General features: G+C 35.9%; 1 protein-coding gene, 1 long non-coding RNA gene and 1 other non-coding gene across 7 annotated transcripts; 1 reads left to right on the top strand and 2 right to left on the bottom strand.

Moving 5' to 3' along the window:
* Positions 1–381: 381 nt before the first annotated feature.
* On the bottom strand, positions 382–454 carry TRNAE-CUC (transfer RNA glutamic acid (anticodon CUC)). The gene has a single exon. It is a non-coding gene; the product is annotated as a tRNA-Glu (tRNA).
* Positions 455–6,471: 6,017 nt separating this feature from the next.
* Positions 6,472–15,564, bottom strand: LOC109115014 (uncharacterized). 4 transcript variants are annotated; one of them, XR_016083591.1, is made up of 4 exons: positions 14,548–14,934; positions 10,176–10,684; positions 9,702–9,865; positions 6,482–7,847 (listed from the first exon to the last, which is right to left on the bottom strand). It is a non-coding gene; the product is annotated as an uncharacterized LOC109115014 (long non-coding RNA). The 4 variants fall into 4 exon arrangements; XR_016083592.1 differs by lacking the exon at positions 14,548–14,934 and adding an exon at positions 15,529–15,564 and having other exon boundaries at positions 6,483–7,847; XR_016083593.1 differs by lacking the exon at positions 10,176–10,684 and having other exon boundaries at positions 6,472–7,847; positions 14,548–14,936.
* Positions 15,565–18,025: 2,461 nt separating this feature from the next.
* On the top strand, positions 18,026–25,276 carry LOC104602115 (LOW PSII ACCUMULATION-like protein). 2 transcript variants are annotated; one of them, XM_088899848.1, is made up of 7 exons: positions 18,026–18,390; positions 21,218–21,790; positions 21,861–21,911; positions 22,293–22,465; positions 24,628–24,679; positions 24,819–24,907; positions 25,004–25,185. In XM_088899848.1, exons 1-4 carry the CDS (start codon positions 18,176–18,178, stop codon positions 22,432–22,434), a joined length of 981 nt encoding a protein of 326 aa, XP_088755974.1. In that variant the 5' UTR covers positions 18,026–18,175; the 3' UTR covers positions 22,435–22,465; positions 24,628–24,679; positions 24,819–24,907; positions 25,004–25,185. The 2 variants fall into 2 exon arrangements, with proteins under 2 accessions (XP_088755974.1, XP_010263988.1); XM_010265686.3 differs by having other exon boundaries at positions 24,819–25,276.
* The last annotated feature ends 1,008 nt before the right edge of the window (positions 25,277–26,284 follow it).

A 26,284-nucleotide genomic window follows, 5' to 3' on the forward strand; every position in this document is an offset into this window, starting at 1 on the left:
TTCGAAAAAGTAGATTTTGTTTGCAAGCTAACAACGTTAAACTCGTTAAACTCCCTTGCATGCTTCAAACATTTTACACAAACTCCTTTTGCGCGAATAGTGTGAAGCCGGACTCTCAATGAAGGTGAGGTGTGGGCTGCATTGGAGACTCATCAACTGACACACCGAAGTTGAGGAGATCAAGAATCATCATAGAGAGAGGTCGAACTTAGTTGTCAATGGTTGCGTGGTAGAGAGGACCCCCCTTGGAATATCAACACCTTCTTGGGAGGAAACTTGCAAGCAAAACATGTTGACAGTGATCCATCGTCAATCTTGTGAATTCGACTCAACTGTCCAAGTTATCAAAACAAAAAATCCTTATTGCTAAAAGTATACTTATTCCGTTGCCGGGACTCGAACCCGGGTCTCTCGGGTGAGAGCCGAGTATCCTAACCAACTAGACTACAACGGAGGTACACATGTAATTTATGATATAAAATTAATCAGTATATTATCAGTGTACAAAACTTGTGTGCAAAATTCAGTTAAGTGCAGTTTGGTTGTACTGATGTTTGAAAAGCAAAAAAACAAAAGCACTGTAAAAACTTATAATTTTCTATTTTTTCTGATATTTGAATATAGAGAATGTTGTTCCAAAGTATGAATGCTGGTTCTGTGAAATGACAGTTAAAAAAGTTTGTCAATGAGGAGAAGAACATTTGATTATTATAGATTAACAAATTATAGAAAATGGTTAAAAATAATAAACGTATTAATAAATTAATAAATAACAAATAATTAGTAATTATTAAATTACTACTAATTTATAAATTAATATATTAATCAGTACTGCATATCAACAATTATGAATTAAGCAATTAGATCAACCGAACCAAGCCTTACTCATCATTCCGATTGCTTGTACACCACAAAATTTAGCAGCTCCAGACCCTAAAACAAATAAAATATAAAGGGACACTATTAAACATCACTCGTTTTTTTCAAATTTCAACCACATCAGGGGTAGTGGTGTCGATGGACCGGTTTTGGATTAGACCCATGCAAATAAAAATTAATTTAGCGGGTTTGACGGACCACCTAGACATATTGAATTGGACCAGTCCATATTTAATGGTCCAAAGTATTTATTGGATTGGATTGGACCTGGTCTATCCATAATAAATTTATATTGGATTGGATTGGATTGGACCAATATCTAGTCCATTGATAAAAGATAGGAATATAGGTGTGAATGGACCACTTTTGGATTAGAATTAATCTAAATTAAAACAAATTTGAACATATTGAACGGTCCAAAATGGTCCCAAATATTCTTTGGATTGGTTTGGACCTGATGCATTTGTAATGGACTCACTAGTTGTTGCTCTTGTATTTTTCCCTTACATACAGTCAACCGTTTTCACAAGCGGCTTTGAATCATATCCAATTTTTTAAAGCTATGTAAATTCTCATCTCTTAATTTACTCTATTTCTTTTATGCACAAATAACTATATCATATACGTGCCATTAGAACGTTAACAAATCTAACTATGAAGTGCTCGTCATGAAATATTAAGCAATTAAACAAATTAAATCATTAATTATACTTATAAATAATAATTTTAAAAATTATTAAAAATAATATAATAAACAATTTAAGAATGGGTTTCAAACAGTAAAAAAAGTGTTTTGAGGCGGGTGTGTTGCACCGAATCATTTATCGATTTTGTCCACACCCTGAACCAGTTCTAACCACGAGATAATGACAGACGAGAAAATGCTCTCTGGATCGTCCCTGTTTATATTATTGTGGACGAGGATGGGCTATGTAGGGGTGGATCTGAGTCGAGTTGAGCTGAATACTTGAATATTTGAGTTTGGCTCGCTGAAATTGTATTAGGCTCGAGCTAGAGACTTGAGCTCGAGCTTGGCACTGTTCAAAGCTCACAAGTTCGAGCTCAGCTCAATTCGATCTTGACTACAAGACAAGTTTTTTTTCTAAAAAATAAAAATTATATATATAAAAATATTTTTTATTTTACATACAAAAAATTAAGAACTATAAAAATTATTTATTATTATACAAATAAATTTTTTTTTCTAAAAGATAAAAATTATACATATAAAAATATTTTTTATTTTACATACAAAAAATTAAGAATTATAAAAATATTTATTATTATACAAATAAAAATAAAAAATGTACATATAAAAAATATTTTTATTTTTCATACAAAAAATAAGAATTATAAAAATTATTTACTATTATACATAAAAACAAAAAATATTATATATAAAATATTATTATATATATAATAAAAATTATTTATTATATATTTATCTATGTATATATGCATGTATATAATAAAAATTATGTATGTATGTATGCATGTATATAATAAAAATTATTTATTTATTATACTAGGCTTGATTAAGCTTGCGAGCCTCACGAGCCAAGCTTCACCTAGCTCGAGCTCGGCTCGATTAGCAAACAAGGTTATATATCAGGCTCGATTTCGGCTTGAAGATCGGTTTAAACCGAGTCGATCTGAACTGTTCACGAGTCGAGATTGAATAGCTCGTGAAAAGCTCGGCTCATGGCCACCCCTAGGTCCATGATGAACTCAACGGTTGTATACCCATGTATAGAACCAAAAGGATCCCATCCATGAGATATAGACGATACTTATCGCTACCTTATTGGTATGCGAAACACACCATGTGACAACCATGTCATGCTTACATCCACAAATCCTCTATTTTGAAATTGGCATGTCTAAAGGGGAGATTTCTGCTTGTTCTTGTACCATGTATTAATTCTTGATTCCATGAAAATTAATGGAATGCAATCCCACTTGTTTTTCATTCTAGAACCAGCTAAAACCCAAATGAAAGCACAAACAAAACCAAGCCCTTAATTTGGTGGATGCAAATGGCATGCTTGTCCATATAATCATTTGGGAGGTTTGAATACTAGGGGCTAGCTTTTAGCTTTCAAAGGTGGGCTTATCCCAACACCTTATAAGTGAATATGTGGAGAGTGCAAATTGGTTGTTAGTCATTTGAATTGTGAAGGATTGTTGTGGATTTAGAGGTGAGGAAATGGGTAAGAAACCCAGAACCGAATGGAACCAATCTGGAATTGGCCTTGAACCGACCCTATCCGATCTATTTTAGGGTAGGGTCTGGTTCCAAATTCTTGGAACTGACCCCCACCTAGGCTGGTTCTAGGGTTAGGGGTTTATCCTACCTGAACCGATCCAATGAACTGGCCTTTGTTGGCCTTGGTGGAACCTATCTTGGAACCGAACTTGCCTTGAAATAAACCCCAAAATACTTTTAGGGATGTGAACATTTGAACCCAAGCATTCATGGTTACAAAGGCCATGGTCTCCCTTGGCTATTGAGTTACTTTAAGTGATTTGATCATTTGTTTCCATGTTAATATTTGAATATGTATAATGAGTAATGCAAAAGGTAATATTTACAAAATTTAAATTATATGTTTTGAACCATATAATGATAATTTTCATATTAACTTATTCAATTTAATCAATAAAGTTAATATATGTTTTAAACTATATATATCATATTTATTAAAAATCAAGTTTTAAAAAAAAACATGTTTTTTTTAAGGAGAGAGTAAACAAAGAACAAGTTCCATGGGTAGATCCTAGAACCGACCCGAAACCATCAAGGCTAGAACTAACCCTGGAACCGACTTTCACAATGTAGGTTTTGGTTCCAAAAACTTAAAACTGACCCCTATAGGGTAGGTTCCAGGTTTTGCCATAAAACCAAACCTATGTGGATTATAGTGTGGTGTGGATTGGCCTCTACCACAATGGTGTGGTGTGAACTATTTCACATCCATCAATTTCTCATTCACGCTATAGAACACCCCCTTGTCTAAGAACTTTGCCAAATGACCAAAATACTGAAATGCTTCTTGATAGAAAGCACTCCGTCAAAAAACAAGGGGGCTGAATATACCAAAATAATCGACCCCAATGACCAAAAGGTAGGAATGCTTGTCGATAAGCTCACACTTACCGATAAGCAGGGGGCTAATAGCCTACCCAAATTAAAATTTTTATGCACACAGTCTGCCATGCATACCAACCGGGAACAAGAACGATCACCAGAGTCAACAAAGCGAACACACACCCCAAAACCAGGGAACTTGTTTGCTGTAAGCCACAAAGAATCACATAACCAAGGCGCCACAACACCCACGGTCTCCCGCACTCATCACTCTATCACAGACCTCCAAAGTGAACCCGACGACACAAATGCTTATCGGTAATACTTACCGATAAGCAGGGGGCTGATGTAGGTACATGCTGATCACCACAACTACAATATCTTAAAGCAAGGGGCTGATGTAGCATTGGTTTAGCACATACAGAGACACCCATGGAGAGTTCAGGACTCGGCACAGGCTTGTGATGAGCTTAAAGCCTATGCAAGCTTGTCCTTTAACACGTTGCTACTGGAGCACCAACCCTGACAACATCTACCATCATCAACAATCATCCAATATAACATCTTTACTCCGTTAAAATCGTCTTTCATTTTTTACAAAAGCATATCAAAATTCCTTTGAACATCTTAAAACCCCTTCTCACTTTCTGAATTAAGAAAAATGCCTTGATGACTTGATAGAATTTATTTGAATGGAAAGGGTTAATTTATTTCCCTTTCTAACTACAATAATATTTTTCTTACAAAATCCTGACCACCAAAAAAGAACAAACCCTACTCCTCTATAAACTTCTTTTTCCATCACCCTATTTAAATTCATTTTTTTCTCTATTTGGAAAACATCATCAACAGAGTCAGCATTTTCACCATTCTCAAACTCTCCAGCTTCCCCCACCGCATTTTAGGAATCATGAGCAGAAGCCCTCTCAACATCAATTGGGATCTCTACTAAGGACATCATTCTATAATTCAAACTTTGAATTGAACTACCTACAATATAGACTTGAAAATCATCATTAGAAGTTAACATGCTTTCCTTGATAGAAGACAAATCAGTCAAATCCTTATCTATTCATCACAATCTTCACCTCTTCTGTAGAACTAACTCCTTCATTAATAAACCCTGCTTCTAAACTAGTTTTTCCAACACTCTCACCCCCTTCTCAATTGAAGCTATATTGTGAGAGGCCAGTCCCATTTGGTGTCTTGGACAAGCAGACACCATACCTCCATGTCCTGGGGCCCCGGCCCAAAGAGCATCTAAGCTCAACTTTGATGATAGCTCTTTTACAGATCTGTGTGGATTTGGAGTTGAAGGTGCTTCTAGAGGACATTTGAGGAGACATCCTTTTGTTTATTCAGGTATCATAGCTATGGGAACCCTATCAAATCTGAGTATGCCTTTGCTTCAAGGATCTTATCCAATGTATTAACTAGGTTGTACCGAGTGGAGGTGGAGGGACTTCTATGGTGCAATTGACTAGTTGAGAGAGGGAGATGAGGACTCCTAAATGCTTTAGCAATTCATAAGGAAAGTAGGATATTTGGCAGGCTATCTGACCTCACTATCCATAGATGGCCTTCAAGCCAACTGTCTTATCTAATAGAACATAGACTGGATCCAGATCAAAACCTGATCCAATTTTTGGGCAGCTGTAAGATGTATTGTTCTAGTGGCTTCCACTTTCCATAAGATCACCATCATCATGATCAAGCCTTATCCCAACTATATGCAATTGACTACATGAATCCTGTTTCACCATTCCATTCTGTTTAATGCCATATCATTGTTAAATTATATGCGCTTAAGTCATTTCTTACTATTTCAATCCATGTCTTTTTTTGGTCTACCTCTAGCCCTTCTAGCCATTTCAACTTGCAAAAGATCACTTCTTATGCATGTTGTTGATGGTCTTCCCAATGTTCAAAGTATCGATACACCTTTTATTTTTTTTAAGTGATGAACCTTTTATTTTTTTTTAGTTTTTTTCAAATTTCAGTTTTAATTACAACTTTATATATATAATTTAATAAGAACCCCCTTTTCTATTAAATAATATATATATTATTTAATATATATATATATTAAATAATATATATTTAATATATATATATATATTTATATATATATATATATTTAATATATATATATATATTTAATATATATATATTATATATATATATTATTTAATAGAAAAGGGGGTTCCTGAAAACACCAGTAAACAGGTGCATCAGGTACCCAAAGATATTATATGATACGCCCAATCGATACTTTGAACCTTGGGTCTTTTTTTTTATTTTGTTTTTGATATATTACTTTGAACCTTGGTCCTCAATGCACATGAACAGACCACCTTAGTCTACTTTCTCTCATTCTTTTTTTTTTTTTATCAATAACAAAATTTCATTAGATATTAATAAGAAATAGGTACAGCAACAGAGAGAGTTAAAAAGACTTAATCTACAAGAGAGCAAAGTAACATCTCACAATACAGCCCAGTACAATTGATCCCTACCCACCCCCTGCTTTGCCAAAGCATCTGCAAACGCATTTGCTGTTCTTTTCACCCACTGAAACCGGTTGTTCATTCCCCTAGTTAGCCATTTGATTTCCTTTCTTTCATTAGCAAACTTCCAAGGACCACTTCCTCTCTGTAACCAGCTTAACACCTGGGTTCCAAAGCATCTGCAAACACATTTACTTTCTCTCATTTTATCACTTATTGGAACTACTTCCAAGTTCTTTGGAATGACTTCATTTCCGATCCTATCCTCTCTAGTTTTTCCACTCATCCATCTCAGAATACACATTCATGTGTCACTCTTTTTTTGGACATGTTTCTTGACTGCCCAAAACTCTGCTCCATATAACATAGTTGGCCTTACAACTTTTTATAGAATTTATCTTTTAATCAAAGTGGCAATTACCTATCACATAAAGCTTTGGATGCTCTTCTATTTCACCCATCCACTTCTAATTTTATGAGCGACATCTTCCTCAATCTCTCCCTTGTTATGAATTATTGAACTAAGGTACCAGAAAAGGTCATAAATTTTCCACTTCCCATAAGATGCAGCCCACAAATCTGACAATTGCTAAAATAAATATTACATGCAAGTCACATCCATTAGCATGTACCCTCTATCTTTATACAACCATCCAACTCAAATTTTGAATAAATTAAAGGCAATAAAGAAAAAACCTCAGACTTGCATAACTTCATTTCATTTTCAGGCGATGATTGCTCTTCGGCATTCGTTTCTGCTGAAAAACCTCAGATTTGCATAACTTCTGTGACCCACAAACCTTATTCCATATCTTCAAGCACCGATATTCTCTCTAAAATACGTTCGTCTTTCCATGGTTATGAAGATGAAGCCTAAAAGGATATGCATTCAACTTCCAAATTCCAAGTCCTTTTCTATGGTTATAAAGATGAAGCTTGAATTTTGAAATTGGTGTGATTTTATCTTGTTTATAAACTACAATCTGAAAAATTATTTTCAGTGTGAGACGAATTGGCGACACAAGAGGAATCGAGACCTGGGGTTTCTATACAGGAACTGCTTTAGAGACCTCGCATTAGATCTAATGACAAATTTGTTTTCTGCAGCTCTTGCTTAGGCTGATGGTTTTGAAGCTTCAATCCAAGAAGCTCTTTTCATCTGCTCAAACATCTCGCCATCTGGAGGAAAAAGATATAGGTCCGTCCACACTCAAAACCTCAACTCTCATATGAGATTGCATAGTATCCAACAACCCAATCACCGCATACATCGTTGAAGCTACTGCATGTATCAACTATCCGACGAGATTTCTCCGATCGATGCTATGTTCTCCGGTCAACAAGTTCCAGTGGATGCTACAGTTTCTTCATTGCTGTCAAAACAGCTGAAGTGAAATAAATAAGAGTAAATTTGTTTTATGAAAGGTAAATTCGGTAATTTAAAAAAATAAATAAATAACGCATTAAAAGTCTGTTCCATCGTAAAAGACAATGGAAGGGAGGTATTTCGTATTTGTATCTTTTTTCAAAATTACAGGGAGGTTTTTATTAAAATGAAAATATAAGGGAGGTTTTTATATTTTACCTTAAAAAAATAAGATAGAAAAAGAGAAAAGGAATAATGATAGAAAAGAAAACAAAAAGGAAAAAAAGAAACCTATTTATACTTCTATAGTTCTCTTTTTTTATCAGCAAAGAAATTTCATTTATTAAATTAAATATTTGAATACTCTATAATTCTATTCATTTTATCTTCTCAAAAGTCTTTAATCTTATAAATTTCAATAGTAAAACTTTAAAAAATATATTTAGTATATAATAGAATGTATTAACACACATATTATATTAGTAAGATATAGCAATATGAATAATATTTAACACATTTGTGTTTTATGTCAGGAGCATAATGAATCAGTCAACCATCTGTTACTGCATTGCAGATTCTCCTTTGACGTCTGGTACGATGTTGGGAACTTGTTTGAGGTGCAAAGTTGCTGCCCTGAATCAGTGGTGGATTTTGTGAAGGGCTGGAGAGTTGAAGATCTCCCTAAGAGAAGAAAACTGGCAGTTTTTTGGTGCATTTGACAGGAGAGGAATGCAAGGATTTTTAAGAATAAACAGTGTCATATGGATACAGTATTTCAGAAAACTTGGAGAAAAATGCTCTCAGCTAGCAGTAAATAGATTGTTCAAGGACAGAAATTTTAATTCCTTATTGTTTCTAATAATCTTTTTTGTAAAAAAGGGTGTTGGGATATTGGAGTGCTTCGGCAGTATTTATAAATCCCTATGTACAGATACTTGTAGTACATGCTTTTTGCTCTTATTTAATACCTTTTTCAAAAATAAATAAATAAGGCGCCCACCTCGTCATTTTTGTTACCTATTCACCTAGATTGATGCCTTGTTGCTACAAGTCAAGTTGTTTAGACGACACCTTGACAATTATGAAACCCTCAACCAGTTCAGAGTTTGAAATCTCCAATCTTAAAATGAAGGAAAATTTGTCCAAAACCCACCATCACTTTTTATGAATTCTCTTAAACTCACCATAACTTTTCAAAACGTTCAAAACTCACCATGTCAGTGAGATTTTATTTATAAAACTCACCATCCGTTAGAACACCGTTAAAGTTCAATGACCCAAGTTGTTCACGTCAACCTAAATGCATATTTCATGACTAAACTGCCCTTGAATGGTGAGTCAGCCTGTTAAACATTTTTTTGACTGAAATGCCCTTTTAAGTGCCCAACCCTATTTCATATATAAGATTCCTCACTGGGAGTCTTTCTTGCTCCCAACATCAAAGGAAGTGTCTTCTTGCTCTCAATGTCCAAGGAAGGGTGCATAGACGAGTTTTCATCAATCCCCTTGTTAGCTTCTATATCGTTTTGGCATTCCAATTCCCCTTTTACTGTATTTTCTGGTGTATCTTCTGGAGCATGCGGTATCAATTGAGGGACCATGTGCTCAACTGATCGAGGGCCTTCAAGTTCATGTCCATGTGCTCAAAACTAATGGAGGAATGTTAGCTCAACTCTTGAGGGATTTCCCTGTGTTAATGGAGTCTGTAATGGATCTACTCAGTTTCTTAGTGATATTATCTTTGCTGAAAAAGATAAAAAAAAAAAAAAAAAGACCACAGTTCTGTAACCAAAAGTTCTAAACTCTTAAGATCTGGAGACTGAAACCGTTCTAGTAATGAATACAATGAAAAAGAAATTACCATACAGAGGAATCAGGTGTAGAATTATGTATGCTCTCGTGGCCTTAAACCCATGACCTCTCTCACATGTTGCAGAGCTGCCTTTCAGGCCTTGAACCGACGACCACTTACATGAAGAGTAGGGGCAGAGGAGCTGCAACAACCAGGGGGAGACTCGGCACTCTCTGCAATTAATCTAGTATAACATTAGTGGCCTCCAGCATGGAGACAGGCAAGAAACCACAGCAAAGTGGGGCTTGGCAACCCCCACAAAAATATTCCTAAAGGCATCTGAGAAAATGCTGCACAGCTTGGAATTCACAATGAAACACTCAACTATTTGGCTAGAATATTATTAATCATTAATTGGCCCAAATCAGGAGATATTATATTAAACTTTTCCATGGTTTCTTCACCAATTACATGCATATATACATAAAAAATAAAAAATAAAAAAAACATGTTTTGAACAGGCAAACATACAAAAGCTCTTACTTAACTATAGCGCTGTCTTCTTGCAAACTCTTTATGTCACTGGTTTTTGGCTGTTAACAAAAATCTCCAAAAGGAGCATTAAGAAAGTAATGTCCACTCCCACAAATGGCAACAGATTTCTTTTGCTCGATAGAAAACAAGAGAAACCAGAAAACCAGGTCGGGTGCCCACTCCCCACAACCTGAGCAACCGAACTCGCCTTCCCTCTCTAAACTCCAGGTTCCAGATTATAACCCCCTCTGGACCATCTTCACGGGTGGACCGGACCCATGCTCCTAGAATGCTGATACACCTTTGTCAGGTGTCGGTCGGCGACATCATCGGCTTGCCCGCCTGTGGTTAACTTGAGTTCGAGATGGAGATAGGTACACCTGACACTGTATAACAGTCTTGCCAATCTTGAAACCGGGGATGACTGTGAAAGCCACGAGGAGATTATTGGATGACAAGAATGCATCATTGCTTACACTCTCCATGTAAACCTCTGAGAACCTGGATCCTTTGCTCACCTGAAAGATGGAAACTTCAGGCTCAAATGAGAAGGCCAAGCAGTGCAGGACCCAGACCCGCTTTTTCTGGGTATCCTCCAGAGCTCACGAAGATAGAAAAGAAAGATTTTAGCAGCAGAAGAAGGGTAAAATAGTAAATTAATGATGCCCGTTAGTCAAGTTACCGTTATCTCACTAACATGGTGAGTTTTGGATGTTGTGAAAAGTTATGGTGAGTTTAAGAGAATTCATAAAAAGTGATGGTGGGTTTTGGACAATTTCCCTAAAATGAATACTAGGTGAGGATAAGAAAGGCTCTAACTCTAGAACTGGCACTTGGAAACTGAACTCTAATTCATTTCCTCTTCTCCATTGTACTCTCCCTTAAATTTCTATTTTTGGGATGGTTACCAAATTCACTCTGTACAATCATCTATAACCATTTTAAGAAAAGTCCCCAGGAAGTTACAGAAATTATGTTACCAGGACAACTCAGTGTCTCAAACTAAATGAGTCTAGATATGTCAAGACACGGATACGATTTGATGCTTGGCACAAAACTTCCTACAAGACGCAATGATAGTGTTTAGAGTGTTGGTAATCAAGGAAAGTTGGGGAACAACCAAACAAGAAACACTAATAAGGTTCGCTTTCCACATCTTCTATCAGAACGGTTTAGGGTACAGAGCTTTCTTTCTATGTACTTAACCTCCTAAAGATTGAACCCAACTTTCAACTTTCATTGATGCGTGGACCTTGATCTCATTTTTTCAAAGACCTTATGCTTCCCATACTAGAATTTCAACCTTCGTTGATGCGAGGACCTTGATCTCATTTTATCAAAGACCTTATGCTTCCCATGCTTTCTAGTATTGCCCTTCTAAAGAAGTTGGTTTGGAGAAAAGAAGTTCAAGATGCTACTTAAATTATTACATTCTTTCATTGTTAATTTTAGCAAATATATAGGCCTCCAACCATTTCTGCATTTAAAAAATGATAGCATATTCATCAATCTCTTAACATTTTTATCAGTATTTAATTTCAAATTCCAATATCACAATTTTATACAAATGAAAAGATACATCCAGGAATAACAACATAACCCTCCGCTAGATAGGACCATACACAACAGAGGTAGGGCATTGGAAATGAGGAAAATAACACAGTGGTATAATAAAATGCATGTCAGGATAAAATCTGTCAAAATCTTATCAAAGACAAACTCAACCCTTTCTAAATCTTCTAGGAAGAATATTCTGTATATCTACAAGCCAAATAACAATTCCAAATTACCATAGAAAAAGAAAAACAAAACAGAGTAGAAATATAGATAGTATAGTAATCCACCAAATGGATTATTTCTCTCAAATAAAATTTGAAACAAACAATACAAATTACAAAATAGAAGAATAAAGGATACTAAATTTCCTTCAACAGTTAATGTTAAGGAATTCATTGAACCATGTGCAAGAAGAATAATAATGGAATACTAGAAAAGAAAGGAGTAGAAAATGTTATGAACCTGGGATCTTTTGTATTTTCTTTATATGATTAACTGAAGCGTGGACTGAGATTTACAAAGGCTCCAATTCCTTTCTAATGTGAAGTTGGAATCTTAGGGTTTGATTAGTTCACGGTCGAAATGGGAATTGGGATTCCAATTAATGTTGATTGGTTCAACTAGAAGTTGGAACAGAATTAACTAGGATTTCAATTTTTCCCCTAACAAAAAAAAAACTTCAAATTCGACTTCTTTTGAAATGGATACATAACTTTGCATTCAATTCATACATAGAGAGAGAGAGAGAGAGAAAATATGAAGAAAAAGGCACATAATACGATGGACAATATAAAATTCACAATCATAATAAGATAACATAACAGCTAACTATCGAAACCAAGTCTACCACATATCCAACTCCAAGGATAAGAATCAAGCACAATACAATATATAGCACATAGTGGGTAGAACTAGATCCACCAAAATTGGGATAAAGAAGATCAAGCACAAACTGCCTCCTCATTGCAAATGGAAGCTAAGAAAACACATTAAAATTTAGTGCCTCAACGAATAGAATGTTAAGCTACTCTAAGCACATCTCCACTTGTTAAGCCCTCAATTTTTATTAGCTCCCCCTCGATGTTGTTGCTCCAATCAGTCAAGTCAATTGTTGCTCACGCTCATCCCCATGAGCCATCACAGTAGCTATAGTCCTCCAGTGGATGCCAATATCCTACATAAGTGACTCATATCTATTTGTAGTAGTCGAAAACTGTGCCTCCAAATTAATTTGTGGTTGCATTTTTTTTAGAAAATTTAATTGAACTTCATTTTCATTGAAATAAGAGAGGGGTACACAAGGAGGTGAACAAATCAAACAGGGGTCAAACCCCTAAAGATTACACAAGAAAATCCTATTACAGTACAACACCTTTAAATGAGCACCTGGTTTTGCTAAGCCATTTGCAATAGCATTTAAATCCCTTGGAATCCAATAAGTCTCCATGGTCCAGCCTCCTGCTTTCCTAACCATTTTATGGTGTTTGCAAAATCACCTTCAATGTAGAGGTTCTGATGCACTTCCATTTTGTAGTTGCATTGCTTTCTACTTCTTTGTCTTCTTTCCTTTAGGTGTTTGTTGCTTCTTCTTCTTATTAAAACTACTTGTGCCTGCAATGGTTAATTTGCTGGACTGTGTTATTGATTGGCCGTCCACACCAAATCATCCTCATCATTACTATCATGTTCAACATCGTATTCTACCTCCTCCAATTTCATGTATTGCATAACCTCCACAAAAGTTTCAGCCAATTGACTCATTGCCTTATCTTTGCCATAAATCTCTCCAAGCTCCCAGAACCATTTGAATTCCATGTCATATAGGTCACTTGCATCCTTGTAAGACTAGCAAATTGAACAACATAAGCAACATCAAAAACTAAAACAAACAAAGACAATTTATGCAAATTTAGGGGATAAAGAAATGGTAGACAACTTGCATCAACAGTCATATTAGTCCTCACACTGAATCACCTTCCTTGTATCATCCCATTTACATCCACTTTCATTTAACATCTAAACAATTGCAAAGTATTTTTGCTTAACCCACTTAAGCCTAAACTCATCATAAAACTACAATTGGAAATCTTTGAATGAATCACATCTCATAACTTCACCATATAACCAATTTTAAAATCGTCATTGCATTTCAACTAGGGGTCAGTAAACAATTCTTGCAAGCTTTTAGTCAATGCTTTATCCTCAATCATCAAACCACTTACATTTGTTCTTTCCTCTACCACACTCAAATTGGGTACTCTCAACATTGGTAGACATCCTATCAGCCAAAAGTATTCCTAAAGTTGTTAAACATTTGTTGAGCTAAAGTATTCCTAAAATCGGTCCATTGATCAGTAGGGATAATATTATCAATGTACTCCACATCATCATCTTCTTCCTCATCCTCATCCTCTTCATAATCCTCTCCAACTTCATTCTCTAAGGGATCTGTAGCCAATTTTTCTTCTAATAATGTTATGAAGAAGACAACAGGCGAATTTGAGTCTTAATAGGAAAGAATGACGGACTACTAAGGATCTTCCATCGTCGCTTAAGCATTTCAAAACACCTCTCTATGACATTCCTTTGGCATGTTTCATATTAAAATACTCCTCTGCAGTATGTGGTTGTTGCCCATCCCTCCACTCATTGAGTTGATATCTTTGACCTTTATATGGGGCAAGAAATCCCTCTACATTACAATATCCAGTATCCACCAAATAATAATGACCTTGACACATACAAGGGACAAAGAAAAAAGATGTCAAAAAAAAAAAACATGTTAAGATTTAGCTAACTTATCAATACTAACAAATCTATTTACCTTGAGGGACTTTTAATCCATTGGGCCTAGAGATTGTATCTCGAAGCACACGACCATTATCTGCAGAACCCTCCCAACCAGGCAACACATAAATAAATTGCATGTCAAGTGAACAAACACCTAACACATTGGTGGCAATATTTGCCTTTCTTGTTCGGTACTTTGGTTTGTCCTCAGCAGGAACAGTCACAGGAATCATCATACTATTTAGGGCCCCAAGATAATTCTACAATACAAAAGCAATTTTAATTTAACAAATTGTGTAAATACAAAATGCAACAATAGCAATCAATACAATAACAAATTATGATACCTTAAAACATTTCCATCTATCATCTGTGCAATCATCGGTAATAGGCTCAGGGTTTTTAAGCAGCACTCTATGCAACCTTAATACAGCCAGGAGACACCAGTTAAATCGATGACTCACAGTTTCTCCACTCCACAAGAAATCAGCGCCAATTGTCTTATTTTTGTGATAATGAGCTAAAATATAAAGAAAAATTGCTACAATTTCTTGCATCGACATGTTCCTAGTGCCCCTCAATCCCCCAATGTCTGTAACCATCTCACATAATATATCAAAAGTGCATCTATCCATTCGAAGCTCATTCACGCAATACACATCGCTCTCTCTAATGAGTTTGTTTATATATTCAATCCATTTCATCCTCCTTTCATATTTACTTGATGATATTGACCGATATCTTCTAATTGTGAGATACAATTAGAAGATATTAAACAAAACGATCAACATCATGACCATTGCGCACATAATGTGAATATTACGAATTCGTCTTTGCCTTCTATTTGAAATTGGAAGACGTGCCATTTTCTGTGCAACGATATTGAATAATGTTAACATACAACCAAGCTCCCTATTCTAACATATACCAATAACAAATTCCAACAAACCAAATTCAAAATTTCAAAAAACCAAAAAGAAAAATAGTGCATCAAAGAATAACACTAGTGGCTTACCTCGCCTACAACAAAAGAGAAGGTCGTTACCTGCATCAACCAAAAAAGTCAAAAAAAAAAAACACTTATTTAAGAGAGAATCATCACATTTATTTAGAGATTAAGATATGCATGAATATACCAAGCAAGGTTCAAAGTATCACAATGTATCAGTGCATATCATACCATACATATCAGTTTTGAGTTGGGTCTAATTATAGTTTTAAATGGTAACAATTATGTTCACATACATGCCTACAAATTGTTAAACTAACAAAGTACTAAAACAAAGGAGTATCAAAGTGATTACATGCTCAACACCCAATTTTTGAGTATGGGAGTGTGTTGATACTTTGAACCTTGATACTAGAGAAACTCAAATAAATCCTAAAAACATATATTACAATAAATCTAAAGCACTAATTACTATAAACAAGGCAGATATCAGGGTTTAAGTTCCTATAAGAAGTTAAGAGTGTTCTGATCAGAACTACAACTGTCAGTATTCGTTGTAAGGTGCAAAAGTAGTCTCCTAGAAGAAAGAAAGGAGCGGTGGGAGACATAGCTGAATCCTAAAATCAAGAGCGGAAATCCCACGCAAAAAATGGCGACAATTCTCATCTATGACCTATCGTCGAATCGGATAGGTAATTCCAAATTTGATCTCGGAATCATTTTTTCCGGTATCTAGGCGAACCCTTTTCCAAGCCAAGAACAAGATGTTCTCTCTTCCAGGTATCTGTCAGTGCAGTTCATTATGGTTTCAGACCGCCAAAGAGCACCGAATCAACCGAAATTAGCGGTTTGGTCTCATGGTCTGGTCTGATTTTAAAAACGATTTGATTTTGCTCGATAATAGATTAATAGGGGTGCCCTCGGCCCTGAACTTTTTATTTGCGATAAAGACCCTGAACTTTTATATTCTAACAAAGACCCCTCCATTAGCATTCCCTATTTAATTTTGGAAGACTGTGTTTGCTTCGAAAGAAAAAGTAGGGAAAGGCACAGGTTTCTCTTCCTTTCCCTACCTTTTCTTTCAAACCAAACACAGCCAAGAAGATTTTCATTTGATTGTTTAAACTTTTTTAAATCTTTTTATTCTAAGGATTTTTTAAAATAAGTATTGGGTGTTTATTTTAGCATTTTCAATTTTTGTTATAGAAGGTGTTTTTGGAACCGTGGACATTTATTAAATAAACGCTGCTACATAGGCGCCACTTTAGCATTTGCACCATTATATGAATCCATACATATAAGGACTCTCAAAAGTAGGTTTTCGGTTTATGTGTGCACCTACCGTTGGGGGAAGCTTCATTTTAGTGCTTCCCCCAAGTAGGCTTTTATTCACTATTTTGCTGATGTGGTGTCTAATGGCACCTAAGTGTCAATAAACAGATTCATTTATTGTTTTTCTTGGTTTTCCAAACAAATCAAGTATAAAAAACATTTAGTAAATAAACATCCATGGTTCCAACACACATACATAGTGTAGTTGATATTAATTACATATTGTTTTTGTTGTAACTCCAACTTTTCTTAGAAGTTTCTTGGTTTTCTCATTGTAATGTCTATTTTATAGAAGTTTTTCGGGTGAGCATTTGGTGAATTAACATTGTGACTCAACTTAACAAAGAAGGGGGTCTTTATCAAAATCTGAAAGTTGAAGAGGTAATAATTTGTAATTTATCCTTAAAAATATGTATATTTGTATGTATGTATGTATTCATTTAACATCTGGCATATTATTGTTTTTGTTATGTTTCATGGGACTACACAATGAGGGTTAACCCCATCCTCCATTCCTTTAACCTCCCACCCATGGTGGTAGTGGGATTTGATTTTCTAGGTCTCTATTACAAAGTCTACTACAAAACAGACATCATACCAACCAAGCCACTATTAGTTGTAACAATATTTGATAAGTTGTCGCTTGTTTCAATTTTTTAACTTGTAATTTGATACCTAAGTAATTGTTTATGTTTTGAGAAAGTGTGGTGTGACTTTTTATATGATAGTAATTGGTGGCTTTTGTTAACCTTTCAATTTGATATTTAAATTATATTTTTTATTAGTTATGTAGGTATGCATATAATTTAGGCTTTTAATTAAGTTAAACCAATAAAATTGCCTAATAGAATGGTTTGGTATGATTTGATTTGGTCTAAAATTTTCTCAAATTATAACTTATTAATTTGATTTAGTAAACAATAAGTTATTTACCTGGTTAAATGTGCTTATTTGGACAATAAGTGCACTTATTTATATTCTTTTGTTTTTTAAACAAAGTTATACAATGATCATTTTATTTTACATCATTATTAAAGGGCACCCACTAATATGGAACTCAAATGAACTATCCTATTAATCTATTAATATACAGGCAGAGCCTTCTGAACAGCAGAGGCTGTCGAAGGTAGACAGCCAAGTGTGTTTTTCCCAAATCACCCGATTAACATTGAGTGGGTGTGGGAGACGTGGACTCATGCTGGGCGGAGAATGCGAATGCGGAAGCTCTGTTCTATCTGCACAGAGAAAAGAAAACGTAGCCTCCCATTTTCTTCGTTCGTGTTATTCTTTTTGGTGGTGCACCGTGTCGTCGCTGTAATTCAGCGGAGTCGAACGCTGTCAGCTCATGGTACTCCAAGAGGTCGCATAATAGAGTCCGCCAATGGCTACTGCGGCGCAAGCTTCCTGCATTATCAGATTCCCTGATTTTCAACAGAGAAGTCTCGGGTTTTCCCGCCAAATCCTTGGTTACAGCAATACAGCCTCCCCCATCCATGGCACATATCGCATTCTACGCCAGGCACCCGTACGGACGAAACGTATCTCCATCATCAGTTGCTCTGCGGCTAATAAGCCTTCTCCTTCCACCCAAGTCAGGTACCGCATTAAGGTTCAGATTCTCCTCCCCCCCCCCCCCCCCCCCCCCCCTTTCGTTTTACCATTTCGAGCGTAGTATTTAGGTCTCTAGGATGAGTTCTCCATGGAAATTATGTCACTGCTGTTGATGGTGTGAATTTGTTGTTTAATTGAACTTAATTTGCTGGGAGATTGGTTGAAGCTCCAATTCCTATTATTGCGAATTTTGCACTAAAAATATTTTCTTGTGTTGTGCTTTTGCAATCAGAATTCAAGTTAATAGTACTGAATATCAAATTCACTTTCAAAAATCAGAATGGCAACTGGATTCAGTTTCAAAGTGGTCTTTGCATTTTAATAGGTTGATTGCCATTGAAGGCGGAAACTGAATTGTATATAAATCAGAAGTTATTCCATCCATTTGATAATTGTAATATACATGATTGTGGAATACTAAATTCAACATAGAGAACCCCTTTCATTGGTCCTAATTTAGCATCCGTTGGCTGGCATTTATCCTCAAAGGAAGAACTATAGCTCCTGTAGTCTGTTTAAAGAGAAGACTCCATCTTTCTGAATGTTGCTTTGTTAGGCTTCTTGGTGTTCACATCTGAGGGACAGGCAGAAACTTATCTTCAAATAAATTTTAGCTTACCGTTCTGATTTTCTTAGAGTAAAAAATGAAATTCCTTAAAAAAAAGTATTCCAACCTTTATGGGTGTCAAGATGATACACCACAATACTAATCAACAAAACAGATCAACATTACAAACTTGAAGCTCAATTACATCCCAGGAATTCCCCCCGAATTTGCTCTGTTAACTAATTGTCCTACATTTAGCTCTCCACTATCCATAACCTGTCATTCATCCTTCATTCTCACATTGAAGTTCTCCAGACTTGTCTACTGGGGCAAAACCATCTCAATTTGTGTCTTCAAATCAGATTTCTTGCCACTTCCCTTCTTCTTCCTTCCCTCAACCCCACCCAACCCAACTCAAAAACTTCATTCTAACCTCCTTCCCCCTAACTTCCTTAAAAGATCCCAAGTCTTCAACCCCCACTCTCTCTCCTAAAAACTCCTCTTTACCCCCTTCTTCATCTCAGCCCTTATCCTTCTCAATTCTCTCCTTTTTTTTTCTATTTTTTCCTCTTTTTATTTTTTTTTCAAACTGTTCAAATGTAATTCTTGCAAAACCTCCCCCGCCCCAAAAGAACCAGACCAAGTGATTTACCCACCTTCGCAGCTCTTTCCACCAACTTACTGATATCCACTTCTTCGTTTTGAGCAACCTCAGAAATTCCTTGAGCACTGACCCCTTTCACCTCTGACTCCTCCCTCCCCCCGCCCTCCAAGATCTCTTCCCCTTCTCCCACCCCTACCTCCTTCACACCAACTTCTCCATATGAAATTCCCAAAAGCCTCTTTTTTCTATTATAGACCCTATTCTGTGGACTACACCCTTCTGTCCCAAACAAACACATCATCTTTCCCCCACCTCCCCTTTCCCCTTCTTCTCCTACCCCTTTACTTACCTTCCCTCTATCTATCGACTCAACAAAAGCAACAGTTATGTTTGGATCAGTTGGGCTTACCTCTTCATTGCGCAAACCAGCATCAATCCCTTCCACTAGGACATCATCCCTCTCTTTCTCCACTGTTCTGGCCTCTCTAACCAGTCTGATTTTTACTAGTATTTGGATTTTTACACTATAAAGAACAGGAAGATAACCAAATGTGCAAAGAGGAATGGCTAACAAAAATAGATGAGGCCATAGGAACTGCTGCGGTTGATGTTGTTAGCTGAACTCTAGTAGGTGTTAATAATTAAACTTCCTGTCCAAATAAGTTCTGATTCCTAGGAGTTAAACAAATGTACTTCCACGAAAAGAGATTTACCGAGTAAGGAAAATGCTACCCTTTATTTATACCCATTTTGTTTAGTGGTTTAGAGGGTAAATGAACACACGATCTACTGTTTTGTACTGATTCTTCTTTTCCTTTAATTTCAAATGAAGATCTTTATGGAATATCCTTTAAACCTTTTTTTGCTCATGGTAATTCCTTTTCCCACTTAAAGTTAACATCTAATTACTATTTGGGAATATAAGTTTGTTCATGGTTTTCCTCATGGTAATTCTATCTCCCACTTAAATTTAATATCTAATGACTATTTGGGAATATAGGTTTGTTTGTGGTTGTTTGTCTGTAATTCTCCATATCTGTATTTTACACTAGCTTGACTATCTACATTTGAAGCCATCTGATTACTCTTATGAAAATTGAAAGTTGTTATTAGGTATTAGAATTATGCTTTTTAATTAGTTAATTCTTGAAAATTTTTCTTTCTGCAGAAGGTTTCTCATGGCTTAATGGTTGGTGGAAAGACATTTTGATCTGATTTTCTTACCTTTCTGAACTGACATTTTCTTTAATCCTTCTAGCTGATGTTAATTTCCATTTTCATGTTATATTAATATCCTTATTTGTTCAATTCCGCTGTTGTTTAATGGGGATTGTTTGTTTGCACAAAAGCACTTTTATGATCAATGGTTCTCTTGTTGCTTTATTTTGTACTTTTTAGTTGAGTTCTATCACAGATTTACATGTCATATATGTAATTTTTGGATTCATAGAATGCAAATTTGCATGCAAACTAGAATATGGCCTCTGTGTTGTTCACATGGAACCTACAGAAAGTGAAAGAGTTAATGGAGATTTTACTGAACCTGATTAAATCAAATGACGTTTTCTTCTCTAATTTAGTTACTCGATCTAATGATTTTGATATCAGGTTTTTTTTACAAGTGAAGCTTCCTTGTAATTATGACTTTGTTTGTGCTTTAGTTCTACAGCCAAGATACGGAGTGAAGTCCTTTCTCCCTTCCGCTCTGTTCGTATGTTCTTTTATCTTGCTTTCATGGCAAGTGGTGCTTTGGGAGGCCTAATAGCCACCACACAATTGATTGCTGCCCTGACAAATTCATCTAAAGCAGCAGCTGCCCCTGAGATCTTCAAAGGACTTGCAATAGACATTGGAGCTGTCTCTATTTTTGCATTTCTCTATTCTAGGGAGAACAAAGCTAAGAATGCTCAACTAGCTAGGCTCTCAAGGGAGGAAAGCCTTTCAACCCTTAAGTTGCAGGTGGATCCAAACAAGGTTATCTCTGTGAGCTCCTTGAGAGGAATTGCACGGCTTGTCATCCTTGCTGGTCCTGCATCTTTCATTGCAGAATCCTTCAGGCTTAGTGAACCTTTTACTGAAAACCTTATTGATCGAGGTGTACTGGTTGTGCCTTTTGCTACTGATGGGGATTCACCTAGATTTGAATTTGAAGACAACAAGGAGATGAAGGAAATAACCGCTAAAAGGAGGCGGCTTTGGCAGCTGGTTCCTGTATATGTTTCTGAATGGTCCCAGTAAGAGTCTATCCTAAGATTGGAAAGTTAATTTTATTTCACTGCCCTTCAACTTATCTCCTGCTTGCAGGTGGTTAGATGAACAGAAGAAGCTGGCTAATGTCTCCCTTGAGTCTCCAGTGTAAGTGTCCTGACTGGTTGCTTACTTATTAAGTTATTATAAACCCTCAGGGATACAAATTATGAATATAGTTTATAAAATACATCTCATTCTACAGTTTGTTCTTTCTTCCTTATTTTATTTGTTTATTTTTCTTTTTTCCTATTCACTCTTTTCTGTTTCTTTGGAGGGGGTGTAGTTTGAATTATATCAGATGCAAGTCATCACCTCTGGTACGGTGGTACCCATCAAGTGCCTTGAATTGTTAATAAAATGTTCTACTGAGTTGGTGTTAGATGTTGGATCCCATTGTAGGATCTGATGCCTTACAAACATTTTACTTATTAGATATATGGGTCTTTCCATATCACAAAGTTATGGTTCTTTATGCTTATTCTGAAGGTATATATCTCTACGGATGGATGGTCGTGTCCGTGGAAGTGGAGTTGGTTATCCTCCATGGAATGCCTTTGTTGCACAGTTACCGCCAGTAAAGGGAATATGGTCTGGTCTACTTGATGGCATGGATGGAAGAGTTATCTGAAGGAAATTTCATATGTTTTGTGTACTGAAAGGTTGGTATTTCCCTTCAAGAAAAACTACATTAGCTCTACCTATTTCTTGACTTGTCCAGTAATTTTTTTGGCCTTTTGTATTGAAGATAACATTTTTTCTTATTTTCATTCCTTATTACTTATACCTGCTTTGTTTCTGAATATTGCATTTAACATTATATCTCCATTTCTTGGCTTGTTTCATGACATTCATCTTTAATAGCTCTATTCATTTCCGGACATTGATTCAAGTAATCAAAATGATGAAGCATCCATTTGGGAGAGGGAGGAATTTGAGGAAAGGAGAGTTGACAGGAAGGAGGATATGAAGGAGAAGATTGCTGATAAAGGGAGAAAGGATGAGAGAAAAGGAATTTTAAAAAATTTTTTTGGAAGCCGAGTTCAGGTTGAGGTTGGAGAGGAAAGTAGAGAGGGGGAGAGGGAGACGGGGGGGGGGGTGGGGATAAAGCTGAAGAACTCCACAAGGTAAATAACCCTTGAGAAGGGAAGAGTGGGCATTGATCAACTAGCAGACAGACAGGTGGCAGTTAGGAAATCTCTTGGCCTTTTTCTTTTTGGGGGGATGAAGCAGTGGTGAGGAAGGCAATTGAACACTTTGAACAAAACAAGAGGAAGGACAATAACAAGAGGAAAGCAGTTGGGGAAGGGGGTGAATGTGAAGGGAAGGAAATAGAACTTGTTGATGAAGAGTGAGGAGAGTTGTTGGTAATGATGCAGGTGAGAGGGAGAGGCTTGAAAGCCTGTGGTAGTTTTTGTGTTGGTACTTGGGCTCAGCCTATTTTTCCAAGAGGTTGATTCAAGAGATGGGTGTTCGTTTCTTTCTGTTTTTCTTTTTGGGGTGGTTGGGGTTGTAAGATGTTTGGCGGTCTTTTTTGTATTGGGCTTTGGGTGCCTTGTTTCTCCTTAGTTTTGTTTGGAGGTGTTGCCTTAACACCTCTCTAGGTTGTATCTGCTTTTTTCATTTTTTAATAAATTTTCCTTTTTACCATAAAAAAAACTTGTAGCCACATTATCTAATTCTTATTTCTCACAAATTGTTGATTTCACAGACAAGTAACTCAGTGTTTTGTTTTTTGGTGACCAACCAGACCAACCTCAAAAATACATGACAACTCCAACTCTTGAGTCTGATGGCTATATTCTTGAATGAGAACCTCTTTAAAAAACCTAGCAACTATGAACTCAGAAGTTCTCTCCACTTGTTTATACAACCGGGCCACATAGTTGTTAAGGCACCCACCTAGGTGACAAGGCACCCAGAGGTGGGGGGCCGCCTAGCATGAATGCCATGAGTTATATTAGAAAGATGCTTGACTCACATCTTGTTTTCTGCAACATTTCAAGCTTCAATCACTAGCTACTGTTTTGCTTTGGTTGTTTGGCTTCACCTTTCAAAGTTCTGTCTTCTTCTCAATATTTGGTTCCAAAGAAAAAATCCCCACCTCGTGAGCTTGATTAGGATGATCCTCAGCATTTATTGCTTTATGAAGTAATATGCCTTTAATCAGGCCCATTATCCCAATTTCAGGAAGTAGATCTTTGTGTTTTAGATTGTGTGGTAGCCCTATTGATCCCACATGACTCTCTGCTTAGGACGTGTAACAGCAAAATAGACATTGGCATGTCTCTCTTTAGGTCACATCATTGCCTTACCAACCCCACTACCCTCTTGCTAACGTCACGTGTAGTAGCCTAGTAGACCCCATGTGGGCTTTCTATTTAGGCTATGTTTGGTTTGAAGGAAAAAGTAGGGAAAGGTAGGAAAACCTATACCAGGTTTGTAAAGATTTCCCTACCTTTCCCTACTCTTTCCTTCACACCAAACACAGCCTTAGGATGCATAGTAGCCTGATAGTCCTGATCAACCCAACCTCACCCCACAAAACCTTCTGTTTAGGTTGTTCACAACCGATAGCCAGATCAGCAGATGGCTTTGAATTAGGTCACACGGCAACTCAACAAGAACCCACATGACCCTGGAACTTGAATGGTACAACTGGAGTCATTCCAGTCAGTTTAAAACATGCTTACATAGATGTTGTTTGACCCAGTATGCACGAGTGTGGTGTTTTATCGAACTCTCTCTCTCTCTCTCTCTCTCTCTCTCTCTCTCTCACTGTAATCTCAAGCACTTGAATAATTGTGTTCTCCGTTGTATGCAGATTGGTCGACAAAGAGAATCGTTAGCTAATGGTGTATGACTTGATGGATAAAGTATACCGACTCTCCATATACTTGTAATATTGGTGTTTTATGGACGGAAAATTATTTGAAGCAAAGTTGCTTCAAATGAGTGAATCAAATTAATTTACGTGACTTATTTTGTTAAATGAATCAAATGCTTCTTTTACAGATTAAAAGGGAACCCTTGATTAATGAATTGCAATAGAGAATACCAGCATTCGGGGACCAGGAATATTCAAGATGGAAGCTTTGTACAGAGTAAGCAACTTACCAGAAATCAGACAAAAAGCTTGTACATGTTGAAAAATAAATGATCCGATGATCGAGAAGCTCTAAATGTGAATTTTTTTGTAGGTTATCTTCCTTCAATTCAAGAAACATTTTTAAATGTTACTAAAAAATGCTCTGATAGCTCTTGATGTACAGATTTTTTAGTTTCTAATTTAAGCTTGCTGTTTTCTTTGGCCGACAAAAAAATTTAACATTGTCTACACTGTATTTATTTGAACCAACACGGTGTATTTATTTGAGTTCTAGATATTGTTCTATTTTTTTTTATAGATACTCTATTGCTATTGGCTCATTATTATTCTAGTAACGAGAAAATTTGTTATGTACGTGTTTGAATGGAGCTTATTGTTTTTAGATAATTCAATTCAATATGGGGCAGAAAACCCCTGAAGCACTGCACTGTTGAGAGTCCAGAGGGTCAAAATAGAACCCCTGACGTCCTAAACAGATACAAAATGAACAGACGTAGGATGGGTCCTTTATAGAGTTTGATTGATTGAACAGAGGACCCACCATGGTCTCTTTTATGTCATCAGACTGGGATCTTGTTAAGATCCATCCGTTCCTTTTCTCACAGACAGTTGGTTGAGAATCTTTTTCACTTGTGATTGGAATACGGAAGAAATAGTAGTTGCATTTTACCACCTAGAAGACATGCACATCTGGAGTTTTTTTCAGGTAGTGCGCCATTTGTTTATTTTAGGGCAAAATACCTGAAGTATCCTTGGGCTTTGCACCCTCTAGATTTTAGTTTCCTAAAAATAGAACATAACTGTTAAGAGAGTGTACACGTGCATTGCATTAATGTTAGATGAAGATGATGACAATAATAATAATAATGTTCATATCAGAACCTGTGATCAAATACAAGTAATCGAGGTATGGTGTGTTCGTGCATTTAAATTTTATATTCTATTTTTTTTATTTTTACCATCAATAAAAATATTTTTTATTTATCATATTTATTTGTATATAAATATAATAATATATAATATTAGAGATTTATGCACAATCTTTTACAATTTTTTTTTTGTATTTTCTATAATTTTGATTTTTATCAATTTTTTAACTTTTATTATTTAATTGTAACATATCATACTTATCTTTCTATAATGTCATAAATGTATAATATTAGAGAGAAGTGTCAACCTTTTTCTTGTTATTTTTGTATTTTTATTATTAATTATGACATTGTTGGCCAACCCATTTTACCCAAACACTTGGACCATTGACTTGGCACCTGGACGGAAACACAACTTTGTTTTCAAGTTAGCTTTAATTTTGTATTCTATTTTTATTCATTAATAAAAAAGAATGCTTACTTATCACCTTATTTTTATTTAT

This window comes from Nelumbo nucifera, chromosome 3 (assembly GCF_055504915.1).
Source record: "Nelumbo nucifera cultivar China Antique chromosome 3, China Antique-T2T, whole genome shotgun sequence".
NCBI classification, from domain to species: domain Eukaryota; kingdom Viridiplantae; phylum Streptophyta; class Magnoliopsida; order Proteales; family Nelumbonaceae; genus Nelumbo; species Nelumbo nucifera.

Coding starts and splice junctions, on each gene's coding strand:
- LOC104602115 (XM_010265686.3), top strand. CDS start 18,176: ATGGCTACTGCGGCGCAAGCTTCCTGCATTATCAGATTCCCTGATTTT. Junction 18,391..21,217: donor TCTCCTTCCACCCAAGTCAG/GTACCGCATTAA, acceptor TTTGTGCTTTAG/TTCTACAGCCAAGATACGGA. Junction 21,912..22,292: donor GTCTCCCTTGAGTCTCCAGT/GTAAGTGTCCTG, acceptor CTTATTCTGAAG/GTATATATCTCTACGGATGG.